Source organism: Meleagris gallopavo, chromosome 20 (assembly GCF_905368555.1).
Source record: "Meleagris gallopavo chromosome 20, MGAL_WU_HG_1.1, whole genome shotgun sequence".
NCBI classification, from domain to species: Eukaryota; Metazoa; Chordata; class Aves; order Galliformes; family Phasianidae; genus Meleagris; species Meleagris gallopavo.
Window position 1 is genome coordinate 4,542,148 of NC_139423.1, and position 26,033 is coordinate 4,568,180.

The following is a 26,033-nucleotide window of genomic DNA, read 5'->3' on the forward strand; positions in this document are numbered from 1 at the left end:
AGTTGACTTGACTATGGGCTTAGCTGCATAAACAAGTCACGCAGCAGAGCAGGAAGGGCTCTTCACTGACTGAAGCCACTTATCATCGGTCCATTTCAGCTGCTCAGTTGAGAGCAAGATGTAACAGAACCCCAACTCACATTTTGTTTTTAAAGCTCTTGAAAAGCAATCTAGCACTAAGCAGGCTTCTGGCAAGTCACAGATTCTGCCGTAATGCTGACCAAGCTCACCTCATGGCTTCCTTTTACTCCCTTTCCACCTGATGCTCTCATTGGACATTTGAAATAGCAAGTCCCTTTGACCACGAATGCCTTCTCTGCACATAGAGCATCTAACACAATGGGAACCAGCCCAGGACTAGGTCTTTTCAACTAAACTGCAATACAAATAAGTAATAACTACACAGCAGCTTATATTCATTCAGTAAATCATGGAAAATCACTAAATAATAGTAGAGATGCCCTCTGAGGTCTTTTATTACTGCAATTGTAGAAGTTGTTACAGCCAAACAAATAGGAATCACAAGGCATGGAAGCATGGCTTTGGCCTCTGCAAACAAGTGATGCAGTTACACAGATAAATGCATGCAGCAGTAGGTTACAAAAGCATTTAATCATTCTATTATGTTAAACTGAATATTAGAGATTAGAGCACATATCACATTTGAAGAAACATTTACTTCTACTATAAACAGAATTAGTATTTACTGTTACAAACATAGAAGTCAACAGAGCAAGTGTCATGTAGTCTTGAGGCCATCAGTTGTTTATCACAGTGGACACAGCTGGAACACTGACTTTGGTCCATACTGCACCAAATGTGGAAAACAATTCAATGAACTAAGTTGGTTTAGAAGCCAACCTGACCTACGAAGCAGACCCAAGAGCAAACTGCAATCCCCACCTCAACTCAGCAAAGCTGAGAACTCAACCCTAGTGAAGTCACAGCAGAATGCTGCTGGTAGGAAAGGACAGAGTTCTTTTTCCTGTTCTTTTTCTCAGTCTAGAAGCACGGGGAGCAGAGAGAATCGCTCCCTTGTTCTCAGGATATTAACCAGCTCTCGGTAAAGCAGCTTCTGGTACTGCTGCTGTTCTCATGGGAAGAGGAGATAAATGGCAGCAGTGAAATAATACATTAAAACTAAAGCTAACTTAAAAGAAAATACTTACATGGCACAGACAGGCATGTACATGGGACACACACACACTGCATTTACCTAATGATCCATGAGAAGCTGATGTCCCCAGGAACGTGTTTTCTGATTGGCTTAAGTGTCCCTGGGGCTGATGGAGGAAATGCGATGAGAGGCTGACCGGTGGAGAAGGAGAGGCAGAGTGAAAGGAGGCAGAGCTTCCAAGGGACCCGGGGATATTTACAGGAGCAGAACTTTGCAGCAAACTCCCACCTGGACAAAGAACACACAGAGAGGATGGCTATGTATGACCATGAAGCATGGGTCAGAGCACAGCGCAGGAGTTCAGAGCAGAAGGCGTTAGCTTCCCTCTCTCCTAAGACCCTCAGGATTCCCTCCACTTCTCACTGTGTTTGATTTCCCCTCTAAGCCTTTAGGAGGAGCACTGAAGCTGCTGTTCCATGAGCCACATAGGGTAAGACTCTGCAGAGTTCAGTGGACTGCTCTAAAGTTAGCCAAAGCAACAAAAGGTTTTCTGAGCCAACTTCAGCCCCTGTTAGTCTAGAGAAGATGCATCTGGTATCTGCTGAAATACTTGGTAATGAAAAATTCCCTTTTAAAGCATGTTCCTCTGCCTTTCATACTTCTGAACAACCTGCAGTGAGAAGACTGTCATGCTGAGCCAGCTCATGACCTGATCTTTTGAAAATCAGTGACTAGCTTTAGGTATATTTGAATGTTTAGATCTATCTGCAATGAAAAACAAACAAACAAAAACCTAAATCCAAAGACAGAACACTTCCCTTACTCAAGAGGTTGGTCTGCCTGCCACACACACACTGAGGAAGATCTCAGCCCTGCTGCCCACTCTTTTCTGATCTTCCTTCTTGGAAGACCACCAGACAACACCCAGCCCTGACACAACAGAGGAAAAGCAGTGTGGAGGATCTTGAAGCCACTGCAGATGGCATTGGCAGAAGCAGGGCTACCAGTAGACACTCACAATAAGCTCTCTGACCAGACTCTCATCTTTGGAAGGGAAGTGGAAGTGATATTCTTTAGGGTTCCTTCCACACCTCAGTACAACTCCAGGTAGCGCAGCTCCCTTGGAAGCTTTCAGGAAAGGCAAGTTAGCTCCAAATCAAAACCTATCTTCAAGAACCAGGGCAACCAGAAATACACCACTTCTTAAAAGCTATGAGATCTCATTTTTCCCTGGATGGAGACAGATAGAAGAGGCCCCTGCCCACCTCCACACATTAGAGATGAAACAGACATTACAGGAATCAAACCAGCAGTTCATGATGACACTCTGAGACAGATGGATAGCATTACCAGGTCATTGAGTTTCCTATTACTACTAAGGAGAATTTTCTGCTTAAGATGCAAATCGTTATACTTTGGACTGGTTCTAAAGGTATCAGATACCTTCTACAGTCTACTTACATGCTATATAAAAAAAAACAAAACAACAACAAAAAAAATTCAAGCAAGTCCCATTCAGTCTTAAGAAACATCCCCAAGACACCTGGGCCTAATGGCAAGAACTCAGCCCTGCTAGTCAACAAGGCAAGCTTTCACTTGAAAGATGCTCAGCGGTTGCCAGTTTGTTATCATAGCTGTTTTTTAACCAATGTTATTTGGGACTGGTTTTAGAGCTTCGTTGGGCTGGCTCCACTGAGGTGACTGGGCAACACTGCTTGGCAGAAGATAAAGAAAGCTCTGTTGCTTTCATGTACCTATCATGATGCCACTCGTGTGGGGCACTGTGCTGCTGTCAAATGTCTTCTCCAGGGCAGCCACTCCGAATTCATTCAGGTCCAGGTCATCCAAGGCAGACTCTGCCAGACACAGAGGTACCAATTATGTTATAAAGGACCAACAACTTCAAGAGATAGGATGGCCCAAAGAGCCTACATGCAGAGGAGCCTTTGCTCTCTATTTGTCAGTCTGCATAGCCCTACTATCCGTCCTGTGCAACAGTTTGGCAGAAGTGTCATGGGCAGCTTTTCAGTTCAGATTTTTTTGCCTGATCCAATTTCATTTTGTCTCAAAGCATTCCTAATTGTTATGTTAAAAAAAAAAAAACAAATATTTGATGAAATAACAGAAGTTCCCATAAGTCTTCCCCAAACAGCTCTTTCAAGTCTGTCCTCAATATGTAATAGCACTAGCTCATGAATGGCTGGGTCTGGCTTCTGCTTTGTCCCTACTTTGTTGAAGAGCCGCTTGGAAAGGAAAACCAGCAGAAGGGAACACTTCAAAATCATCTCTGAGGTTCAAAGATGAGAAAAAATAAAGAAAGATTATGAATGCCTGCAAGTGTTACATCTACCTGAATGTACCTCATCACTAATCTTGATCAAAATAGCTTCATCCCACTCACGCCCACTCTTTTCTATTATTATTTTTAACAAATTAATGAGATCACCTCAGAAATGTTGGATTAAAAAAAACAGGTGCCCCCCAAAAAAAGTGTACCTACCTAAAAGGAATGATTCCCCACTCTTAACTCTCTTGTTCTCCTTTTCCTTACAGTCTCTGTCCCACATTCTGTAAAAGGCAAGTCCCTGCAATCTACCTGCTGGTGGTCTTTGCTATAAATTTGCAGTTTAGAATATAAAGTGTTGTAGCTGTAGAAAATGCCCTGGTGATTTCCTGCCTGCTCCAAAATCCTTTTCATCAATTTGACAAACCTAAAACTAAGGCCCTTTACGTCATCTGACATTTCAAATAAGTGGCAGAGGCCTTCTGTTTGTCCTCTGGGTGAATTTCACCTATAATGACCTGTGGAAAACATGTGATGTCCTGGTCACAGAAAAAGCCTACAGCCTGAGGAATCTGCCAACACTGACACAGATGAAAAACTGGAGTTCACTGGAACACCTGTGCTATCCCAGTTCTCATACCTGGCGATCCACGTCTGAGGAAGCCCAACTAACAAGTGAAAATGGCAAAGTTACCTATGACAGACTCAACGGTGTCACTGGTTGGGTAGAAAGGAAGGGCATTGGCATTCATGCCTGGTATGCTGCTGGTGCCAGCGGGGCTTGGTGGTGTTGCAGCCAGACTGGAGGTGATACTGGAGGAGATGCTGGATGTCAATGGGCTCCCCACTGGGAGAATACCCAGTATGTCCTAAAAAAGAGAGTTTTAAAATGGAAAGATGCACAAAATAAGACATCTATATAGAAAAATCCCTTCAAAAACATGCAGGCATGAGCCAAAGATCAGCAGCAAACCTGTTTCTGCCTGCTTCCAACCTGACAGATGGCTGGTGCTACTACTGGGCTGGGGGTGGGGGAGAGATTAACAGCTTTTCTTTAATTTCTGCCAACTTTTTTTTTCTCTCCAGTATTACAAACATCCTTCAGGCTGCCCCAGAATTAACTCTTGTGACCCACAGGTTGCATGCAATCATAGGGATGGGTCACACAATCACTCAGACTTAGTTCAGTACATGACTTAGAACCTGATATTAAATTCTCTTTGCCAAATCCTTGAACTTAGATGACTCTGGAGATCCATTCCAGCTCTATTTTCTGTACTCTCTGGCACTACTGTCCAGGTCTATGAATTTGTCCTGAATTCACACAGGCCCAGCCATTCACAAATAATTCGTCCACCAAATCACCCCATCTTCATAAAATAATCCATCAAGCTAAGCATCCCTCATGGAGTAAATGTCAACTGACATTTACTCCCTGCAGAGTTATCTGGATCCATAGAGGCCTCCTGTCCTTGTCTGTGGCAGTGTGAGCACTAAGCCAGCAGTACTGTACCTGTTTGGGCTGTAACAAAGGTTGCTCTTGGCTCCTGTGTTCCAGTGAATGGGACTTCATTTTTGCTTGCTACAGTAAACAAACAAAACAGAAGATAAGCAGAGGGATTAGCAGCAAAATTAAGAATGTCTGACTGCTGGCTTCCTTTGGAGAGGCCATGGGAAGCACAGTTCCCACCTCTCTCATGCTCTGCTTTGGGCACTGGAGAATTCAGGGAGCAGGAGTATGCAGCAAACTGAGAAAATCACAATCCATTTGGCTTTCTATATACCAAGACATCATGCTTGGAGTTATGCAAAGACTCGACACAATTACATTTGGCTTCAGTGCTCTTTAGTGCTGCTATACTCCTGTGCTGGCACAAAGGACATCATAAGAACCAAGACCAAATACGACTTATCTTGCCTTGCTATAAATAACTCACCACCCCTAACAGTATCTAAAATAAATAAATAAAAATAGAGCCAAACCAGTGGGAGTCACACAGCACTTTTAAATTATGTAAATATTTTGCAGCTTTGGGAAAATAAAGTATGCAGATTATGTCTTCTCTCAATCCCTCCTAGTTCTCAGCTAGTCTTTCACAGTTTCTAGAAGAAGAGAACAGATGTAATATTAAAGAGAACAATTTTATGGGGATGAATCTGGATCATCTCCTCAAATTCCTTTCATCATCAACAAAAATAAAGTGATAACAGACCAATTTTAAAAGCAAAATCATCCTTCTCCCATCCCTTGAAACAGAGGCCTCAAGGCTATAAAACATAACTGAAGTCAACACTGGCTGGAATTGCAAAACTGCCAACATGTATTTAGATTTCCACTATCCAGTCTAAAAATTCAGCTTCAGGATGTTGCAGCACTAGGTCCTTAACGGATTTCAACCCTCTTGCCTCAAGACATCAGTCAGTGCTGAGCTACACCAGGCAGAGCTGGGAAGGATGTGGTCTCAGAAGCCTGTTGGCCTGTAACCATCTGCAGTCTGTGCTCTGCTCCTCCTGTGCTGCTACGTGTGCAACAGCAATGCACAGGGAGATCAATGACACCCTCTGCACACAGAAAGGGGGCAAAGTAACTGCTCAGAGTCAGGTCTGCTTGGTTGCCAGCTCCCCCATCTGAATCAGAGACGTGATCGAGGCACAACATCTGCTCAATCATTTGCATCACCATCTCTGCAGAACAAAATGCACAACAGCAGCAAGAGATGCCATGCTGGCCTGAAGCAATACACCTTGATTTCTTGGCTTAAACAGTCTAAAAAAGAAAGATAACCAGGTGCTGGAGAGGTAACCAGGCAGGAGAAAGAGTAGCAGCAGCAGGATCCATCCCCCATTTTCCCTGATTAGATCATTTTCTCTAATGAACTCTCTGCCTTTGGGCAGTTTTTGGGGGGAGGGCTGGGGAGGGGGCCAAGGCCTGGCAAATAGGCAACCAAGATCCTTCTGCAGCAGGCACCGTTCTCTCACACTTTTCTGAGCTGCATCCAGCATGTTTACATACAGCCAAACTGCTACCACACCAACCACAGGCTTGGCTTCCTTTGTCTGCAATGGCTGCGCAGCATTACTGCATCTGTGTGCGCCTGATAACATGCCTGCTAGATTAGCCAGCACATCCCTGCCCTGTTTGACACTCATCTGAACACAAGATGTGCTATCAACAGACGTCAGCAGCTGAAGTGAAGGCACACACAGCTGTGCCCCCTCACTGCGAGGCTTTCCTGCCAACATGGCTGGCTCCAGTGCTGCCCAGCCTTAGTGGAAGCTTTGTGCTTTTTCCCTCCTTTCAAGAAAAAATGAATGCATTTGTGAGCTAGCCCCGCTTCTCACCACCTTGCATCCAAATAACATCAGTGTAAAATGGAGTAAAGCAGTTGTCACTGCTAAGCCAGCCTCCTTTAGCTCTAGAAGGGCACACACTGACACAGCAATGCAAAGAGCAAGCTGAAACTCTCCAGCTCGCGCTGTGGCAGTCAGGAAAGCAAACAGAGGCCATAAATTATGAATGAAATTGAATCTTGTATGACCAGCATGGAACAAGGCTGCTGGACTTCCCAAACACCTCCTGGTTGTGGCACTCGGCTCCTTCCAGTGCTGCATTTTCCAGCTTTGAGAATTTGGAGCAGTATTTTTAGCCCTCGCTGCTGGCTCAGCCTTACCACAAACTATGTGCAATCTGCAAACACATTTTTCATTCTAAAAAAGATAGGAATTATTTGTACTAATTCTACAAAGGAAAAGAATTACAGTCTTACTGCAGTGACGAGCCCGAATGCCTCCTAAGTTTTCAAATACGAGTGAACAAAGTTAAGTGCCTAATTACCAGTGTAATTTACAGCATACGTGAGAATCTCTGGTGCCCACTGCAGCCAAAGGGAATTACTGGAGATTAAAAAAGTAAGTAATTATACATTAACACAAAATTTAATCAGGATGCTTATGAGACACCTAATTTTGTCTTCAGAAGCCTAACATAAGGCAACTGTGATTACTTCCATCTTTTTGTTTAATGACTGGAATAAATAGCTGCTAACAGAAGGTTTTTTCTTACTTAATTAAAGCCACATGAGTAAGAAACTACCTGAATACAGTATCTTTGTAACACAGCCTGGACCTCAGACATAAATGCTCATCATCTGGCTCCTTTTAAAAGCTCTATTCAAGCTCCATCTCCTTTCTCCTTGGCTTAGGCTTGCTGCCCATTTTCTCCAAAGCAGGGCCTCCCTGGCACCCTGCCTCTGCTGGCAGGAAACAGGGATTCTCTCAGCCCTTCAGCTTTGGGTTCACTCCTCCTTTGCAGCAGAGGCAACAGAGAAGAAGCACATGTTTTCTTCTTTTGTTTCTAAACAACTGCGACAAGCTGTCGTGCCTGCAAGCAGTGCCAGGATCACAGCACGGGCTGCGCTTTACCTCCAAAGATGTGTTGCACCAATTTGCAATTTCCTAAGTCACATGTGCTTTAAATAAAAACAATGGAAGCATTTACAAGAAAGCCTACGTGCATATAGCTTCATCTGTATGTGTCACTAAATCATTTTAATTAGACTAAACAGTGTTTGAGACTGGTCCCACTGCAAAGTTTGATCATATTTTCCCAAAGTTGTAAAAATAAATAAGAGAAAACCCACTGAGACTGCTTCCAAATTCGACTGCTTTCTGCAAGATCTTATTTGGACAGGGTATTTCCACTGCTTTCTCACAGCAGTGCAATACTAGCAGGGCAAAAAGCTTATTAAGGCTTCTTAAGACTACAGAAAGAGTCTGTATGTAGCCAGGTTGAAGGCAGCATTTATCATTATCTCTTTTTTCAAGCAACATATGCTTTTTCCTTAAAAAAACAAAAAGAAAAACAAACAAACAACAAAACGAGCTTTTTTTTTTGCATGCACCTCCTCACAAGGGTAGCTAACCCATCCCCTCAGTCGAGTTACTGTTTTATTACATTTACAAACCCAGTTAGGAATCAAAACCAAGCTCTGGGTTGGACACTGCTGACTTGCAAAGGATGGTGCAGAGAAACTATTTAACCATAACATCAGGAAAGGAAATTCACAGAAAGAAGTTGACTGTGGAAAAGCTAATGTGGCAGAAGAGATGGAAGAGACTGAGGCACAGGGAGCAGCTGTGTAAGGTGTGACTTTGAGAAGGAAGCAGCGAGGCAAGACTGGGATATTCAAAAGTGTACAATTAGGGATGTGGATTAGGTAAGGGTTCCTCAAATGAGAACGAGGAATTTAAGAAGAAGCCAAGAGAGAGAGTCAAGGATCAGAATGATACAGCTAGAGAAACAAAAGACATTTGTAAGACGCTGCAGAAATGAATGCTGAAAGCAGAGATAAACCAAGTTATGGAGATGAAGGTAAGAGTCCGTAATGAAATCAGAGAAGGAAGGATGAGTTTCTATGAGACAATGTAGCAAAAGAAACAGTAACTCTTAACAAGGACCTAAATATGAAAAAAGAAAGAGCAAGAAGTGGTATGTGGGAAGATACCTGGGGTCAACAAAGGACAGAATTGTCAGGGATTATGAAAACAACAAGCAGCTCAGCTTCTACAAACTGAGCACATGATGGCAGCTGGGCAGACAGGAACAGATGTGGGATGGAAGAGACTCGAGCTGATGCTGAAAGCATAGATCTGAGAACTGCTACTGAGTGTAGCCCTGTTTCCTTTTTGTTTCTCGAAAAATGAAAACACATTCAAGCTAGACTGGGCGATTGCTCCATCTTCTTCATCCCCCCAACTCCTCCAGCCCGTGTTTCCTACTAACCTGGCATTTGAAACTCTTCAAATACTCGGCCCCCACCTGATCTTCTCGCTCAAACCCCGGTGCTTTCTTGTAGCTGCCAGCTGCTGTTACTGAATCTGGAGGAAAACCAATGCTCTCCAGGCTGTGAGGCTTTCCAATGGCGCCAGGAGGAGACCCACATATATTAGATGGGCTTCCGAGACTGCTGTTCCTACAAAGAATCTAACAGAAGGAGCAAGTGTCAGAAAATTACAGCCAGCTAGTGGCACCAACTTGAAGAAGAAAGACATCACAGGAAGAGTTCATTCAGCTCTCTGAGCATCAATTTTACTGACAGTCAACACAAGTGTAAAAGCTCACAGAAAACAGGAATTAAAAACCAAGAAAAAGCCCCAGTGTAGGCAGGATTTATACAGTCCCACTATTATGGTTTTATTGCCAATACTTTGTACTGGAATGTAAGCTTACAATAAAACAACCTACAGCTCTAGAAACATTTACTTTTTCTGAGGCCCTCATTATGACTAAACCTGACCAAAACCCTTCTCACTGCCCTTAGGCTGCAGTGTGATGTGGAACCTATCTGTCCTCTGTGCTCTGAGAAGTAGCATGAAACCTGGAAGGGTATTGTGGCAGTCAGAACAACCAAATGTATTTGAGCTGTGTGTAATACTGTATTATTTTTGTTTTTCAGTGGGAAATTGGAAAGTTTTAATGCAGGCACAATCCAAGTATTGACAGCTGCATTAAAAAAGAAAAAAAAAACAAACAAAAAACACAAGGATTTCCAACATTTCTATTCGTTGGACTGTAATCAGGGATCACAACCACATGCAACAAGGCTAGTTTTGCACTGCAGATGAAGCCACAGACAGCAGCAAGGGAGATTTAGAGAAAGCTCCTACCTGGTTCAGTGCAGATATCCCATTTTCTGGGATAGGAAGTTACTTGCCTGCACTGGCAAGCATGACTGTGCTTCAAGCAACTTTTAGACAACTACTCCTATCAGATTCAATCATGGCACAGTTGGGGCTGGCATTAGAAAGAGGGAATATCCTGCAATACTTTGATATTTTATTTTTTATACAGACATTCTGCTGTCTGTGCTTCCCTACAGTCGCAAAGTTTCTACTCACTGTGGTGGAGGTGGGGCTAGTTGGCAGAGTTCCTGATTTATTCCACACCTACAGTACAAATACAAAACAGAACAGGCCACGTGAGGCTGGCTGCTAGAGGGACCTTTTTCTTTGATTAATTCATCATGTAAAAATGATCACCAGCAAAGTCGTATTTGTTTGCAAGCTACACGCAGATGCCCTACATCTCAGAAATACACATATTGCCTTCTGGCTTATATCTAGGGATTAGTAAAGAGGCTGTTTAAAAGACTGAAGAGCTTGAGGACAGAAAAAGACCTAAACATGGAAGAGATCAACAATTCTGCTGGACTCTCAGAGCATTTAGACGATTTATTTGAAGGATGCAGGGGTTTTGTTTTTCACTTCTTTCTAATGATATTTACCAAGAGAACATAGCATGCCTTGTCTTTCCAACATCTATGCAGAATTTTATTTGCAATCAAATTTAACAGAACTAAAGCTGGCTTCGGTGCTGATAAAAATCAAACTATCAATTTTTCTTCTCAAAGAAGGAGAATGTGACTAAACAGAGGTCCCACATGAGTTCACCTCATTCTGGTCAACTTGGAATGGGTTAAACTCTTGCCATTTAACTTTCTTGAAACCTTGACCAAGTATTTGATAAAGTGTGTAATCTTTTTAACAGCAATGCAAACAAGAAGGACTTAATAGGAAAAAAAAAAAGTCCTCAGCAAAAATGAAGTGCTCTGGCATTCCACGCACTTGTCTTTCTTTGTGTGTTTCCACTTTCCATTCAGTATTTGGAGATCTCACCTCTCCTATGTATAACCACAATACAACCAGTGCTCTGGAGCATTACTTAAACATACTGCAGAGTTTAACCATCTCCTGAAGGAGGAGAAGGAGAGAATCAAGGATATGCTATGTCACAAAACAATGTGCACAGACTAAGCCTTTGCGTTTACATATGTAAACAAATTCAACTGTAGTTATGTACTTTAGATTATATTGGCTCACAGCCTTTAAGGAGTACTTGGAAACTGAGCCCAGTGTGTACCTCCAGACAGGAAGGCGTTGGACTTCATGTACAGTTGCATTCCACCTTCCTGAAAGTATATCAACAAGCTTTGCACAGGAAGGAAGGCTTAGAAATTTTATAGGTGAAGTGACAAAACTAAACTACTGAACTGCATGTTCCAAACAAAGACATCTCTTAAACAGCACGGGGCTTAGATCTAAAAGAAAGATGTCATAGCCTTCTGTCTTTGGATACCTAAGATTGCTCTTCTTAGGTGAAAGGAGTCAGCTCAGAGAAACCCAGATTATAAAGCACAGACAAGGCCAAAGTGCTACCTACATTGCTAAGGTCTGGAGCATGTGGACTGGAAGGGCTGACTGGAACAGAATCACCAGCTGCTGATGGCATATACATCACTGGGCCTGCCTGCGTGGGGCTGGACACAGCTGAGGATTGCTGCAGATCTTCATTGAGCGGAGGCTCTGCAAGGAAGAAAAGCAAATGGAACATTACTCAAAGTGGCCCAATTACACCAGACCACAAGACATTTAGGAACAAGAATACTTAGTTCTGAGAGAAGAAATATTCCACAAACATCTACTTAGAAGTAGCACAGAAGCAAAGAGAAACCTTATCTGACAAAGAGCTACTTTTTAAGCTAGGATTCCTTACATTACTACTTTCCCCACTTGTACAGTGTATTGCTCTTAGTTGGTTAATGCTGCTCCAAAATTATCTTCTTTGCATGAATTGCATGTTATTCACTCAGCTGTCTTGAACTAAGCAAGGCTTCTTTCTGTGCTAGGCACAAAGCTGATGGATACATTATAATTAGCTGAGAGAGAGAAGTTTCCATCTGCTCTCAGTACAAACTATTACCAGAAGTAACACACACAGAAAGCAATACAGCTGCCAACTGCACAAAAAGAAAGTGGCATCGACTTCTAGTATTTACATCTAATACAGCTCAGCACCTTTACACCATCTGCACAACTGACACCATACCTGTATTGCAATATCTTTAAAGTACTGACTTCTATACGCCTCTTGTTAACAATCAGCAAAACTCAAACTAAGAGCATATGCAGTAAATGGACTCCTGTTATTTCAGGTGAATATTTCAGTGCTCACCTTAATAAGAAAGGACTAAAAAAGTACAATTCCATAAGATGGCACAAGAAACAACCATGATGCAGTGAGCTAGCTGGCCAAAGAATGTTACTCTGACTTGAAAGGAACGTAGTACTGAGTGCAGTTAGCTGGTTATAAATAAGGCAACTCCTAAACAGAAATACTACGCAATACACAAGGGAGTTTGTTAAACACCATTTTGTTATTAAGATTTAATTCTCTCTTAAGCTTGCTGAGTAGTTGCACTGTTGTGTCTTGGGCCATTATAGCCCACAGCCCTAGCTATAATTATTGCTTGTCTGCAAGGCCTCCTATAAAAGGAACTCTGTAAACCATAGGGAATTTACTCTCACCATTCTTTGACAAAGGCAGCAATTACTAATTCTGCCATTAACAAAGGATAATCAAATAACAAAGATCTGCTCAAGGCCACAAACTGTGTCGGTATCAGAGCCAATCTACTGAGTTATAAGTAACCTGTTCTAATTACCTTAAATTTAACAGTGAGACTGGAGTGCAGAAACTGAGCAGGAGATTTAGGAGCTAACTGTTAGCTGTGAACAAAACTGCCACAAAAGAACACCATCACCAGATTACCAATGATCAAATTTATTGGCACAGGCTGCCCAGGGAAGTGGTAGAGTCACTGATCTTGGAGGTGCTCAAGAAAAGGGCAGATGTGGCAGTGAGTGACATGGTCAGTGGGGATGGGTTGATGGTTGGACTAGGTGATCTTAGTGGTCTTTTCCAACCGTAATGATTCTATGAATTGTCCACTCTGCTTTTGAAAATCCTTCACAAAAGTTCTAGCTTTATGGCCCTCTATTTTACACTATCTATTCTGGCCAGAAGCTCTCCATAGTTCAAATATCCATGAAAGATGAGAGAAGCAGCCCACGTACGTTCTACGTGTGCAAAGGCACAGAAGGGTCCTCGGGGACAGCTGCCAGACTGCTGCATATCATTGCACTTGGTGGATTTGTAGATCTAAGGTTGGGAAAAAAAAAAAACAAAAACAACCAGACATGAACAGGAAAAACAGTGACTGGCAGCCCAGGTACAAAACTACTATGAACAGACTCAACAGCAAAATAGAAACACAGATAAAAGGCACAAAGGCCAACAGATTTTGGGATCACCACTTCAGTGCTTTGCTTCGATGAAAGAAAAACCCACTATGGTTATGGAAACACAAAAATATGCCCATTACAGTTAAGCTCATGCAAAGAACACTCCATACAGTCAGTTCACCCAAAGATCACCATTTGCCATCAACTCAGTCTCATTTGAAGCTCCATGGAAGTGGTAAAAGGTAGGAAACAGCTGGTAGATAAAGCACAGAAAGCTACAGCCACACTTGCAAGGAAAATGACAAACCATTGACAATGACTGTAGGAAATGGATTGTTCCCCCTCCCCAGGTTTGACAGGCAGTGACAATGGTTACTTTGCTGATACAAGCCCAACAAAGCTTTTCAACACTGTAACACGAAGCAGACCAGGACAAGGTCTCAATTCCACATTCTGTAAGGACACTGGAATGCTCTGGGCATGCTCACTATGAGCGTGGTTGCTTACAGTATCAGTCTGTGGGTATTAACTGTTCAGTGCAACCATCATCAATGAAGATTTTTCCTCACAAAAACGGATGCTTAAAATCCACACCTTGTTTTCACTCCCCCTCCCAGGAGTCTGCCCTCCTGCAGACTGGCATTTTCACCCGCTTTTTTTACCCCTTCCCATCCAATCTACTGAATGAAAAGGCACCTCTGTCAAGCAGCTGAATTTGAGCTTCCAACATGCAGTTCCTCTGAATCCCAGGACCACGCTGCAAGCAGCCCACACACTCTCCCAGCTGGCACATTTATGCATCTCATCAGCCTGGAATACGTTTGCTTTTCCGTTCAGCTACCCAACGCTCTGAGGAGGTTACTGTACCTCTGGATGGAACTGCTGTTCTGTGCGAGTGTGGCAGTATTGGCACGAGTCTCCATTTTCACACTTACTAGGATCTCCCCACTCATCTCCATGTTTCACACTGGGACACGGTGAAGATCTGTGAAAACAAGGTAGTGATAGACTGTATCAGATACACTAACATGTTTAGAGCTTTGCTTCCTCAATCAGCAAACAGGCTCAGCTGCCCACCACCCCCAGCTGCATAATCTGTTTGGCTTATTGCTGCTTCCCTGCCCCCACAATGCTGCTATTACATCGTCCTCTCTCTCTTCCTATTTCTCAGTGAAAGAAGCATGGCTTAGTTCTCACCTGAAACTGAATACAACCTGAACCCATGTAACTTAATGAAACTAGCAGCTGATGTGATTAGTGTCAGAGACGCTTGGTCTGGTTTCTCTTTCGGAACTGTACATTCATAGAAAGCTAGTAAGTTAACTGGCTAATCCTAAAACACGTAATACCCTTACGGTGGGATGTTTCCAGGGTTATAGTGTGGCCATGTGGAAAAGAGGCTGAGTCAGGTCACTGGGGAAAAGGCAAGCCCATTTTCTTTCTCCCAGCTTGGAACTGTTCTGTTTCCCAGGTCTGAATTTTTGCTGTGACCTACTTCCTCTGCTCTTTATGCTCTTACTCATTCCCTCAAACAACAGCAGAGGGAAGCAGATAGCAGCAGCAGATGCTTGCACAGAAGAGGCAGTCACATCAGCTGGGGGTGGGGAAAGCAACAGAGAAGTAAGCAGTGATCAGGAAGGGAGAAGCTTTCTACTTTCCCCTTCCCAAAGGGACCAAACAGGGGTAGAAAGCACATGGCTGCTTTGAAAACTGACTTAGGATTCCAATTTCTCCTGACTGTCTTTGTATTAATATTCCTTTGATATATATATATATATTTAATTATTATTTTTAAATATAGGTCTTCTGCACGAATTCAAAAATTTCTGTGAATGCTGGGGGTGGAGAGGGGAAGCGAGAACATCCACGGCATTTGCTCTCCTTGCTTTCTGGTCTCCTCTTATGTTTTTCAAAAAGGAACTAAGGAAAAACCCTACTGAGACCTCAACAAAAGCTTTGTTGTGTCAGAGGAAACATGGACTCATTACTTGGATGAAACTTGGTCAGGGAGACACAGCATGCAGAAAAATCCAGTTACAGCTGAGTGATGAGAACACCCTGGTGCCTCAAAGGCAGTTTTTAGCATCTGGTTAGGAATGCACATCCAGCTACAGTGCTGGTCACACTGTGCCTCACGATCCCCATCACTAGGCACATACAACAAGCAGCTTGATGATTCTGAATTCCTCTCCCATGAAAACACTGCTCTGTAAATGTGTTTCTAGAAGGGGTCTTTTTTTTTCCTTGCACTGCTTATTTTAAAATAAGAGTTTGTATGAGAAGGGGAAGACAAACACAGTTACTATTTACTGTAAAACCAGAGCTGTAACATGATTTAGCAACAGTTACTTATTTATTAGAGACACTGCTTCATCTTTAAAGCAGAAGTCCTTCTTGTTACCCTATCCCCTAGACAGAAGTAACAGTCCATCATAACTGTCAGGACAGGTCTTGGAGGCACACTAAAAAACTGTCTGGCAGAGAAAATCCTAGATCCTTTCCCTTACAGACTCCTTCTATACCTCAGTACTCAGCTGGGAAACAGACAAACCAGGACCAGGGTACCTGTATTTGTGTTTTCTTGGGCTCCTTCTTCTGTCTTTGCTATTGTGATAGTATGGACAGGCATAACCCTGGCGACAGAGACGAGGAGGCTTCTTACACTGCTCTGTCTTATAATTTCCCAATACATATGTTGTATCTGCAAGAAATACAACCAGTTAGGCAGAGATTACCATGATCTATATTTAATTCACAAAAGCTTTGAAAGGAGCATGCACTCCACAAAAAAAAAAAACAGACCTTTCCAGCCCCATAGAGCTTACTGACACTCACCTTGCCACCTTGGCTCCTCACTGAGTATTTTCTCTATCATAGCATGGCTAGCAGCAACTGCAGATTGACCCTCTATGCCACCTTCTGATGTAGTCTGACCATTCTGCAAAGCCTCCATGGCCTGAAGCTCCCTTGGTGTTAAGTGAACAACAGACAGATTGAGTAGATGGAAGGACAGATAAGCACATAGTAAAAACTGTGATATCAACACAGCAACAATCCTTAAGTGGGTACATTTAATTCATACTTCTTTTTGGCAGAACAATCTTTGTCAAACAGCAACTGCAATACATGTTCTTAATTCCCAAGCAATTCCACATGCACTATTTTGATGCACCCACAAGTCTCCACTGCTTAAGTGTGCTTCCTCCCCCCATTTTGAGGATCCTCCCTGGAGATTTTATAGATTTGCCTTATCAGGAATGGATGCACCATCCTCACCCCAACACTAAGTAGCTGGAGAAGCAGTATGATCCTTCAGTCATCTGAGCACAGCAATCACCCTTTTCATTCAGAGCTCTAAGCTCTACTAACCTGATGTCATACACAGGAGAGCGTAAATCATGGGGCCCATGAGCAAAAGCACAGTGGACTCCATTCTTTGTGCAGTTTCCCTTGGAGTCTGTCTCATGGATGCAGATTCCAGTTTTGTAATAGCGTAAGTGATACCTCCTCTCTGTGTCTCCAGTAGTTCTATGCAAGAAGGGACATCTGAGGTACAGAAGAAAGGGAAGAAAAGCCAAACTTTAGTCACACTGCTAGTGAACTCAACATTACTGGAAGACACAGTGATGATAAAGGATGCTGTAAGTTGACATACTTTCACCAATTCTTTTATATTGTGCCTTTCAACAGGACACAGAACCCTTAAATCTGTCACTGCATAGTATACAATGGTTTCCCTCCTAAGCAGACAACTGGATTACTAAGCCAGCAGCAGCTTGTTATTCTAGCCTAGTGACTGCCAGGGATCTGGAAAGAGCAAGGACACTGTCAAGGCATTCTGATATACTAGCCATGATTGAAGGGACATCACATGGCACATACCATTTCCTCAGCAGCCCATCTAGACTTCACGCTGTTACTGCTTCCTGCTGATGCATTCCTACAGGGCTGCAACAGTCTATCTATAGCCAGATGCATCCTTTGTGCAGAGCACAGGACAAGAAAGGAGAATCACAACACTACTACTTTAACTGATGTTTTGTTTCCGTCTCTGAGGCAGAGAAAGTATCATTTACATTGAGAAATACAAAAAGAACGAGATGGAATAGGTGAAATTCATATTTGCAGTATTAAGCCAACACTACAAGCCAGCAAAGAGTTTCAAGATAGCATCAGTTTTCATTGGTTGAGTTTGAGCCAGGTACGAAGCAGTGACCTAGAAGCCAAAGCCCCCAAATGTTGTATTTCCAGTCCCTTCCAGCTCTCTTGTAACAAGGAAGAAAGCACTGAAAGAGGCCTCAGGCTGGGGATTTATTCCATTTTGCTGCAGCCACAAGAACTTTACTTAATTGGGCAAAAAATATTGTTTTCCCAATAAAGAGCCTTTTTTCTGTGTGTGTTTGTACTGGCACAAAGAAAGCGAACTGAAATTCCATCTTTCTATAGCATCTCTATATAAAACACTCTCTATATTTGACCACAGTTTGACTACACTATTTATCTTTCATATCTGTCACGTGGGTGAAGTTGTACTACTGGGTTAACTCTTTAATTGCTGAAACGGCCACAAACACAGCCGAATCCTTGCATCTTGCTCCACTTCAGCTTACCAGCTTCACGACCAGGGATGACCCAACAAAACAAACTCTTCCCTCTTAGCATCATCACCGCAGCAGGCCTGGCACACATGGATTGCTATTACAGCTTTTACATCTGTTCTCATGTTACGTATATTACAAAGCTGCTTTGCTGCTGACTTGCCTCATCTCTACAGGACCTGGCTGGAATCATCACCTGGACTAATCCCAAAAGCCTAATGCCAGCAGAGCAGGGTGCAGTTTTCACTTACTCATCTCCTTCTGGGCAGATTCCTGTGGTCTCATCATACTTGGTACAGTAAATGTCAGGGCTGTAGTTAAATGTCCCATCCCGACGGCGGATAGATCTGCGACGGCGCTGGTTGACAAAGTGCCAATGGAAGCAAGTGTAGGGCCGGTGCTGAGTGCACTTGTGCTGCACGAAGAGAGGGCACTGCTCGGTGCGGAACTCCTTCAGGTAACTGCAGACAGGAAGGCAAAAACAGGAATTCAGGACAGGAATCATTGAATCATAGGGGCTGCAGGCTGAAGGCAATACTCAGTTCCCTGCAGAGTCAATGCCTGGCCAGCAGCACCCAGCCCTGAGCTGAACCCAGCATGCTTTCGTCCAGTGCTGAAGGCTGCTGCTTGCCTGTAAGGGGCAGAGTGGTGCCCAGCTTGGTCAGCCCAAATATCAGTGCTAAAGGCAGCTGAAATCACTTCCTATGGAGTCTCTCAGAATCATTGCAAAGAGGCATTTCACCAACACTGGGAACAGCTTGTGAGAACACACAACTCCTAAGCCCCTTCTCAACCATTCCCAGCTCTGTTGGGGTAACAAGGGCTTGCCTTGCTTAGAGATGTATGCCCAGGTAGAATAAAAACAAACACAAACCACGCTTCCATGTTTAAGCTTCAAGCTACTGTGAGAAAAAGATGTAAATAAATACACAGATAAGAAACTTTTTCCTCCCTTTTCCACCTGGTTTATCTTATTTCCTCCTTCAGGCACAGGATCAACCACAAGGATAACATCAATCCATCTCTCTGTTGCAGTCTTGTGACCTCAGGACTCACTCCTGAGGAGGGGATAACACCTCACCTCCTGGATGCTTCTGCTGCTTTACGTCCATATGTCTCTCTTGGGGAGTACGTGCCTTCTTTCATCCCGAGAACTAAAGAAGCCACAAGCTTTTATTTGTGACACTAATAACAGCCTCTAAACCCAGATTGTAGAGGATTACAAAATGGTTTAGATCAACACGATGATCTGACTGCGATCTGTGTGGAGGTGCTTACAAAATCTACGCTGCCCGAAACCCATCAGCTGTATTTGTAGGTAACGCACGGATGGCTGGAGGACCCAAATTCCACCAGGTGAGGCTCCAAGAGCAACGCTGGGGGCACACAGCAGTCATCTTCTGGGCTCTTATCTTTGGAGGTCTGTTTAAAGTGCCTAGTAAGGCAATCTGTCGGGCAGAAGAAGTGCTGGGGTTCTGCTGGAAGCAACAGGGTGGTGTAAGAGCAGACAGGGATTCGTTTGGAGCAATATGTGTACTCTGAGGCAATGCAACATAGTTCAGGAATTTGTGAAGTATTCATCCCCACACGATACCATCTCTCATGGCTCTAAATAAATGGAAATACGCCTGAAGATGTATTTACAGATGACAGCATACTAGACTCATTCAGAAAGCAACATCCATAAATAAAGCATCCTTTCCCCCTTACCCCTGGCTGACAAGAAAGCCTCAGGAAAATGCACACATCCAACAAAAGTGATTTTATTTGTTTGCTGTGAGGAGAGAAGTGGCAAGAGCGTTCCTACAGTGGATTTTGCCAGCATTCCTTCCTCTCGACCTCCAGGTGGGCTATGCTTTACCTTCCACCCCTACAGGCTGAGGGCTGACCAGGAGCCCTGGAACAACAGCTGCACAGGGACTAAAGCTCAGTACCAGAAAACATGGGCCAGTACACAGACACAGATCCACATGCGGTAGGTACGGGCTAACAACACTGCTTGGTTCCTTTTCACTTTCAAAAAGCCAACTTGGTTCAAATGGGAGGTCCCCACTATGAGCATAATTCATTTAAAAAGTGAACACTGTAATAAAATTAATTCATGCCTGAAAAGCTTTCCAAGCTCTTGGGCCAAGTACAGGTCTAGGAGGTGGAATTCTACACATCATTTTGTCTTATCAGCGCACTAAGACTTGTAACAACATTTAGGTTAGAAAGCGAATTAAGCAGACTTCATGGGTAGATAGTGATAGGAGAAGGGGAATGGATTTAAGCTAACAGAGGGAAGATTTAGATGAGGTGTGAGTAAGAAATTCTTTACCCAGAGGGCAGTGAGGCCCTGGCATTGCCCAGACCTGTGGGTGCTCCATCCCTGGAGGTGCCCAATGCCATGGATGGGCCCTGGGCACCCAGCCCACGGCAGAGGACCCTTCCAACCCAACCATTCTGTGATTCTCTGATGATTCAATGAAATTTCAGCAGTATAATCTCAGACTGCTCTGCAGAGACACTGCGAGGTCACCAATCACTCCCTTCCACCCATACATCTCCATGCACGCCTTGGAGAGATGAGATTCATAGAACATCCCAAGTTGGAAGGGACCCACATGGATTGTTGAGTCCAACTCCTGGCTGCCTCTGGATCTCTGGAAACCAAGGGGAGACATCAGACCAAACAACCCAGGTACAAAGCATCAAGCCCAACACTCCAGCCCTCTAGCAAGAGATAGGCTTTTATGAAATACTGTTAAAAAACAAAACACAACAGGAAGAAACAGAAAAGCCTTAAAAGAAACACTCAAACTGCACGACCAGCCAAGCTGAAACAGCTTCTCTTTAGCTGGTGAGGTTAAAAACACACACACTGATGAGGGATTTGGGTCTCTGGAGCGTCAATTGATGCTGAAAAGCATTTGAAAATTAATTGCATTTCATGATTGGCTAAACTCCCTGGAGAAACATTTATTATAATGTAAATGAGAGATAATTACATAAGTAAATGGCTCACCTGAGAAGTGTTTAACACCTAACTTGCTTCATCAGAAACTCATTCTTTAATGCTGTCTATTAAATAAACGATCTCTCACTCTTAATTTCAAAGCAAGGCCAGCCAACAGGTGCTGCTAAACCCCCACCAGCACCCCATCATCCACTACGGAGCCCAACAGAGGAAAACCAGCACTGTCACATTAACTCAGACATTTCAAGCCTTTCAATCACTGCTTCAGCTTTTTCTTTTCTCAGCCCACTGTAACGTTTCAAATTACCCTCCTCCACAATGGCCTGAATGGTAAACTGCCTCACAGCCCTGTGTTTTCTTGATTGATGAAGCGAGTTTTGTCTCCTTTGGGAGAACACAGGCCACTCAACCAACCACTTTGTATTAAAATATATGAAAGACGTCCAACCCACGTGCTTTGGGAGCAGAGAAAGGATACACAGCCCGCACGACTGATGGCTCACAGAGCAGAATGCTATGAATATTTCAGTGGCCTTTCTGCAAAGGCTCCAAACAGAAACACACAGATCCTCCCAGTGCACGTGGCTCTTGCAGGTATTTTCCCAATAGAGCTGAGGAAAGGAATTTCTGAACAACCCTTCAAACATGTAGAGCAGCAGTACGTATTTCACAGCACGTCAGCCCTCCGCCGTGCCTTTGCAGGAAGGGGAACTCTGGTAACTGTAGCTTACATTTCTCAGCTTCTCTCTAAAGGTCTCACGAAGATACAGGAAGAGCAGACATTCCCACCCTTATTTCATACAGGAGTTACTCCTACATCTATTTCTAAGAGCCAGAAGATTCATCAGTACTCTGCAAGTCACTTCAGGAGCACTTCCACTTGTATGTGTATGGACGTAGCATTTCCAAGCTCCAGTTTTGAAGTGGCAAGCACATAGCTTGATCTTCTGATATCACTTTATGTCAACAGCAACACCCACGTTCCTGGAGGAACCCTTATCATTTCTGATTCCTACTCAACAAAGACAAATGTAATTCTAAACAAATAAGCCACAGCTGGCCAGAAGAACACGCAGCAAAGTCACCAGGCTGAAATGAGCATGCAGCTGAGCAGGGTGGACACAACTGGAAATGAAGACTTATTTTACTAGGAAGACAAGAGGAGAAGTTACTAAACTAACTTTGAGAACTCCCAGAGGCTAAAGGAGGGCAAAGTATTAGGGAGGATAAAGGATCGTTCCACTTCCTCTGGGGTGGGAAGTGGGAAAGAGCAATAATTACTCCCTGTAATTTACGCTGTGGGGGAACCTCCAACTGCTCACAACTGCCAGCACAGCTCTGCTCCCCGGGCAGCACAGCAAGTGCTCGTGTCTGCAGCCAGCACTGCAGGCAGCTCCCTTCTGCCTGCACGAACTGAGCTGCTCTGGGATCTGCAGGGACAAAGAAGAGCAAGAGGAAGCTGAAAATTAAATATATATATATATATATATATATACACACACATTTCCAAACATCACGGAACAACTTTAAAAAGTTGCTTTGAAGAAACTCTAACTGAGCAGCTTCATTTTCAAACTCAGTGACTGCAGCCTTGCCTTGCTCACAGTTGCTGCATGCTCAGTGCTGCAGCTTTGCTGCTTGGCTGTGGCTGCACCCGGCGTGCCCAGGCAGCTCAGCACAGAGCTACCTGCATCCAGGGCTGCAAACTTTCTGCTAAACTTTCTGAAGTCATGCATGCACTGGTGTGATTTCAACTCAGGAAAGTGCACTGGTAATGCCTGAATACAGCTGAGCTCTAAATTCTTTGTTAAAAGCCTTACCCAAAGCTCCCTGAAATCACTGGAAGACTCACAGTGCCAAGGGAGAAATCTCTGCTTTATAACAGAGGGACCAGGAAGGCTGGGGAGAAAAGATGGAAAAGAAAGAAGAAAAAAATGACTCTTCCAAATCTCTGTTCTTCCCATAATGCTAACACTGTCCTATTTGCAACACTAGCTCCTCTCCTTTGCAACCCCTCCTTACTCCTCACTGTCAATTCCCTCCCTGCCAAAATTCATCTGGGGATCCAAGAGAGCACTGAGGCTGATCAATCGGATCGAGATCCTCTGCAGCAGGATGACACCACAGAGACAACCATTAGATAATTGTTTGGCTAATCCTGACTAAGACAGTGCCTGTAAAAGTAGGATACTAGCAAGATTGAGTCTGGTATCATCTAGATTTGGCATGCTCATGGGTGTGCGTTTACATCCATGACACAGCACTAACACACCCTTAATAGCAACTGGTTTCAGTGCTGTTTATTTTGGTGTAAGCCCAGAGCTAGGGACAGCTTTCTAAGAGTACAGTGGCTTGGAGCTGGAAGCAGTGCCTCGGGTCCATGGGGCTCCATCCCTGCAGCTCTAGTGAGAAACCACTCCAGGACACAGCACAAGGCACACTAAGAAATCAGCCCAAGTCTGGCTGCTTCTGGGAAATCCAGCCTGGCACGTATGCTTCCACTTCATTGCTGGCATGGGAATCACTAGTTGAGTTATATATAATGGATTAACTGCACTGGTCTTTCCAAAAAAGCCCTGCAGAGTTAAATCTAGCCAAGAAGTCTGCAAATAGAGCGCTAGTTTTTTTTTGTTGTTGTTGTTTTAAATAAACATTAAACTTCCTGATAAGATTTCAGAGATGAGGAAGAAAATGCTCACATGCCATTAGCATTTATTTCAGTCCTGCCTCTCTGCTTCTCCTAACAGAGGATCGTAACAGCAAAAACACAATTTTATTGGCATCAAAGTACATGGGAACATCGTGGGCTCTTTGCTGGCACTTTTATACCAGTCACATCCTGCTCTTCCCGACAGGATTGCACAAGGCTGTGCCACAAGACCTCAGTGTAAAGCCTCACGTGGTCCCAGCTCACTGCACATGCAGACAGCCAGCCTTCCTGGATACTGCTGCCTGAGTGACAGCGGTCACTGCTCTTCACTGGGAACTCCCATTGGCATCCAACTGCTCAGACAGCAAGCTGCAGGAAGTTTTCCTAATTCAGCATAGGAAAGGGAGGAAAAAAAAAAAAAAGTTACCAGTTTTGCTTCAAAAGTTTAAATGAGCAGTTTGTGCTAAGACTGATAAAATTATCTGAAGTGAACCCAACGTGCTTACCCAACAGACTGTCTGCAAAGCAGGCAGCATTGCAAAACTCGGGAGAAAATAACAAACAGCAGATATAGATGTTTCTAATTCAATAAGGCTTATCTATTGAAAATATTTTCCAAACTGCTGTTTTGAAGCTCAAAGAGCCAACCCGACACAAGAGGGAAAGGAAAAGAGCTGTCCCTATTTAATCAGCTCTCTAAATTCATTTCACCCTCATAAAATTTTATTACAAAAGATGATATCTAACACACTTTAAGTAAGAAACCTACGACTCAATTATTTTCCTTTACTGAACTGTGGTATTCCAATTGAAATGAGCCAGTGGTGCATGACAGAATCTACTTATTCCAACAGCATACTCAATAAAAACCCTACTAATGCACCTTTTGTTTAACATATCCTTATTGATCGAGGAAAAATGATATGATATGCAGCTCTGATATTGCTCGGGAGCTTTTGCTCTTAGGGCAAAGAAGGTATTCCTGGACAAGAACGGCCGTTGTGCAAAGCCATTCAATTATTTTGCACTCACAATTCCCTGTTGCACCCTTACACATCTCCTGGCAGACCAGCAGGGTGACTCAAGGCTCTGCCTTTATGGAATTCCTCAGCATGCCAAGGAGGTCAGCAAGCTGCCTGTCCTGGGCTTCTGCTCCCAGCCACCACAGGGTCCCACTGCCTTACAAGCAGATGAAACTGGATTGTCAGGGGGAAATTTGGATGTCAGGGGGAAATTCTTTGGATGTCGGGGGAAATTCTTTACAGAGGGAGTAGTGAGGTGCTGGAACAGCTGCCCAGAGAGGCTGTGGATGCCCCGTCCATCCTTGGAGGTGTTCAAGGCCGGGTTGGATAGGGCCCTGGGCAGCCTGGGCTGGTGTTAAATGGGGAGGTTGGTGGCCCTGCGTGTGGCAGGGGTTTGGAGATTCGTGGTCCTTGAGGTCCCTTCCAGCCCTGGCCACTCTGTGATTCCGTAACCTACTGCTGAAATAGAGCGTTGCACTAATCACTGCCAAGCATCAAACAAACAACAACAAACATTTTTAGCAGCAAGCTTGAACAATTTCATCACGATTTCAGGAAAAGTTTCCTGACCAAGCATTACCAGCAGCCCTTATCACTCGCTGTGGCTCTCCACAGCTCTGATACAGTCCCGTGATATCACCCATTTGACAAAAATACCCACATAATGTTGTTTTTCTACAGCCTCACACCCCGTATCACGAGGGATTTTTGCTGTGCATCACTTGACACAAAACACAGACATTTCCTTTGCAGTACATCCCAACAACTGCTGCTCTTTTTGCCTTCACATGCTGACAGCCAGGTGCACTTTTGTAAACCTTGAAAAGATTAGAAAACATTTAAACCTCAAAGAAGAACATATGGACCTCTTTCTAAAAACTAAGGGCTGACTGTGAATGTGGGGAAGGAGAAAAGGATGAGGACAAAGTTTCAGTAAGCTCACATCTGTCAAGAAGACAGACTTCACATGCCCCAGTGTTTTCTTTATCACCTAAATAAATTGAACCATCAACTGGAAAAAGGTCACACAGCAGACAGCACCGTGTGACTTGAAAGCCGTTAGATTTCCCCTTCTCCATTAGAGCTTGACAATAATGTCAGTCTAAGGGCAAATAAAGAAAGTGAAAGTTGGAGAGACTTATTACAGATGCATGAAGTCGGGCTTGTTTTGTTGTGGAGGTTTTTTTTTTGTTTTTTAATTTAAAGAGTTCATATATAACTCACCGTGCACCTTCATGGCCAAGAAGACAACTGTGTGTACACCCATAGCTCACACCACGTGTGCTGGCTCCCACAGTTCTGCTGCAGGAATAGGTAGGCAGC

At 43.7% G+C, this 26,033-nt stretch overlaps 1 protein-coding gene across 8 annotated transcripts in view; it reads right to left on the reverse strand.

The window, feature by feature from the left end:
• UNK (unk zinc finger) overlaps window positions 1-26,033 on the reverse strand; it is a 41,379-nt gene that overhangs the window by 6,383 nt on the left and 8,963 nt on the right. For 3 of the 8 annotated variants that reach the window (XM_085239802.1, XM_085239803.1, XM_019621688.3), the window contains 13 exons: window positions 18,331-18,540; window positions 16,851-17,027; window positions 16,317-16,447; window positions 16,047-16,182; window positions 14,349-14,466; window positions 13,314-13,398; window positions 11,620-11,762; window positions 10,299-10,346; window positions 9,184-9,384; window positions 4,915-4,983; window positions 4,096-4,270; window positions 2,872-2,973; window positions 1,217-1,405 (listed from right to left, as the gene is read on the reverse strand). In XM_085239802.1, coding sequence (XP_085095928.1) covers window positions 1,217-1,405; window positions 2,872-2,973; window positions 4,096-4,270; window positions 4,915-4,983; window positions 9,184-9,384; window positions 10,299-10,346; window positions 11,620-11,762; window positions 13,314-13,398; window positions 14,349-14,466; window positions 16,047-16,182; window positions 16,317-16,447; window positions 16,851-17,027; window positions 18,331-18,540 — 1,784 coding nt within the window. The remainder of the gene's footprint in view (window positions 1-1,216; window positions 1,406-2,871; window positions 2,974-4,095; window positions 4,271-4,914; window positions 4,984-9,183; window positions 9,385-10,298; window positions 10,347-11,619; window positions 11,763-13,313; window positions 13,399-14,348; window positions 14,467-16,046; window positions 16,183-16,316; window positions 16,448-16,850; window positions 17,028-18,330; window positions 18,541-26,033) is intronic. The other 5 variants (XM_085239804.1, XM_085239801.1, XM_085239800.1 and 2 more) reach the window with 4 other exon arrangements.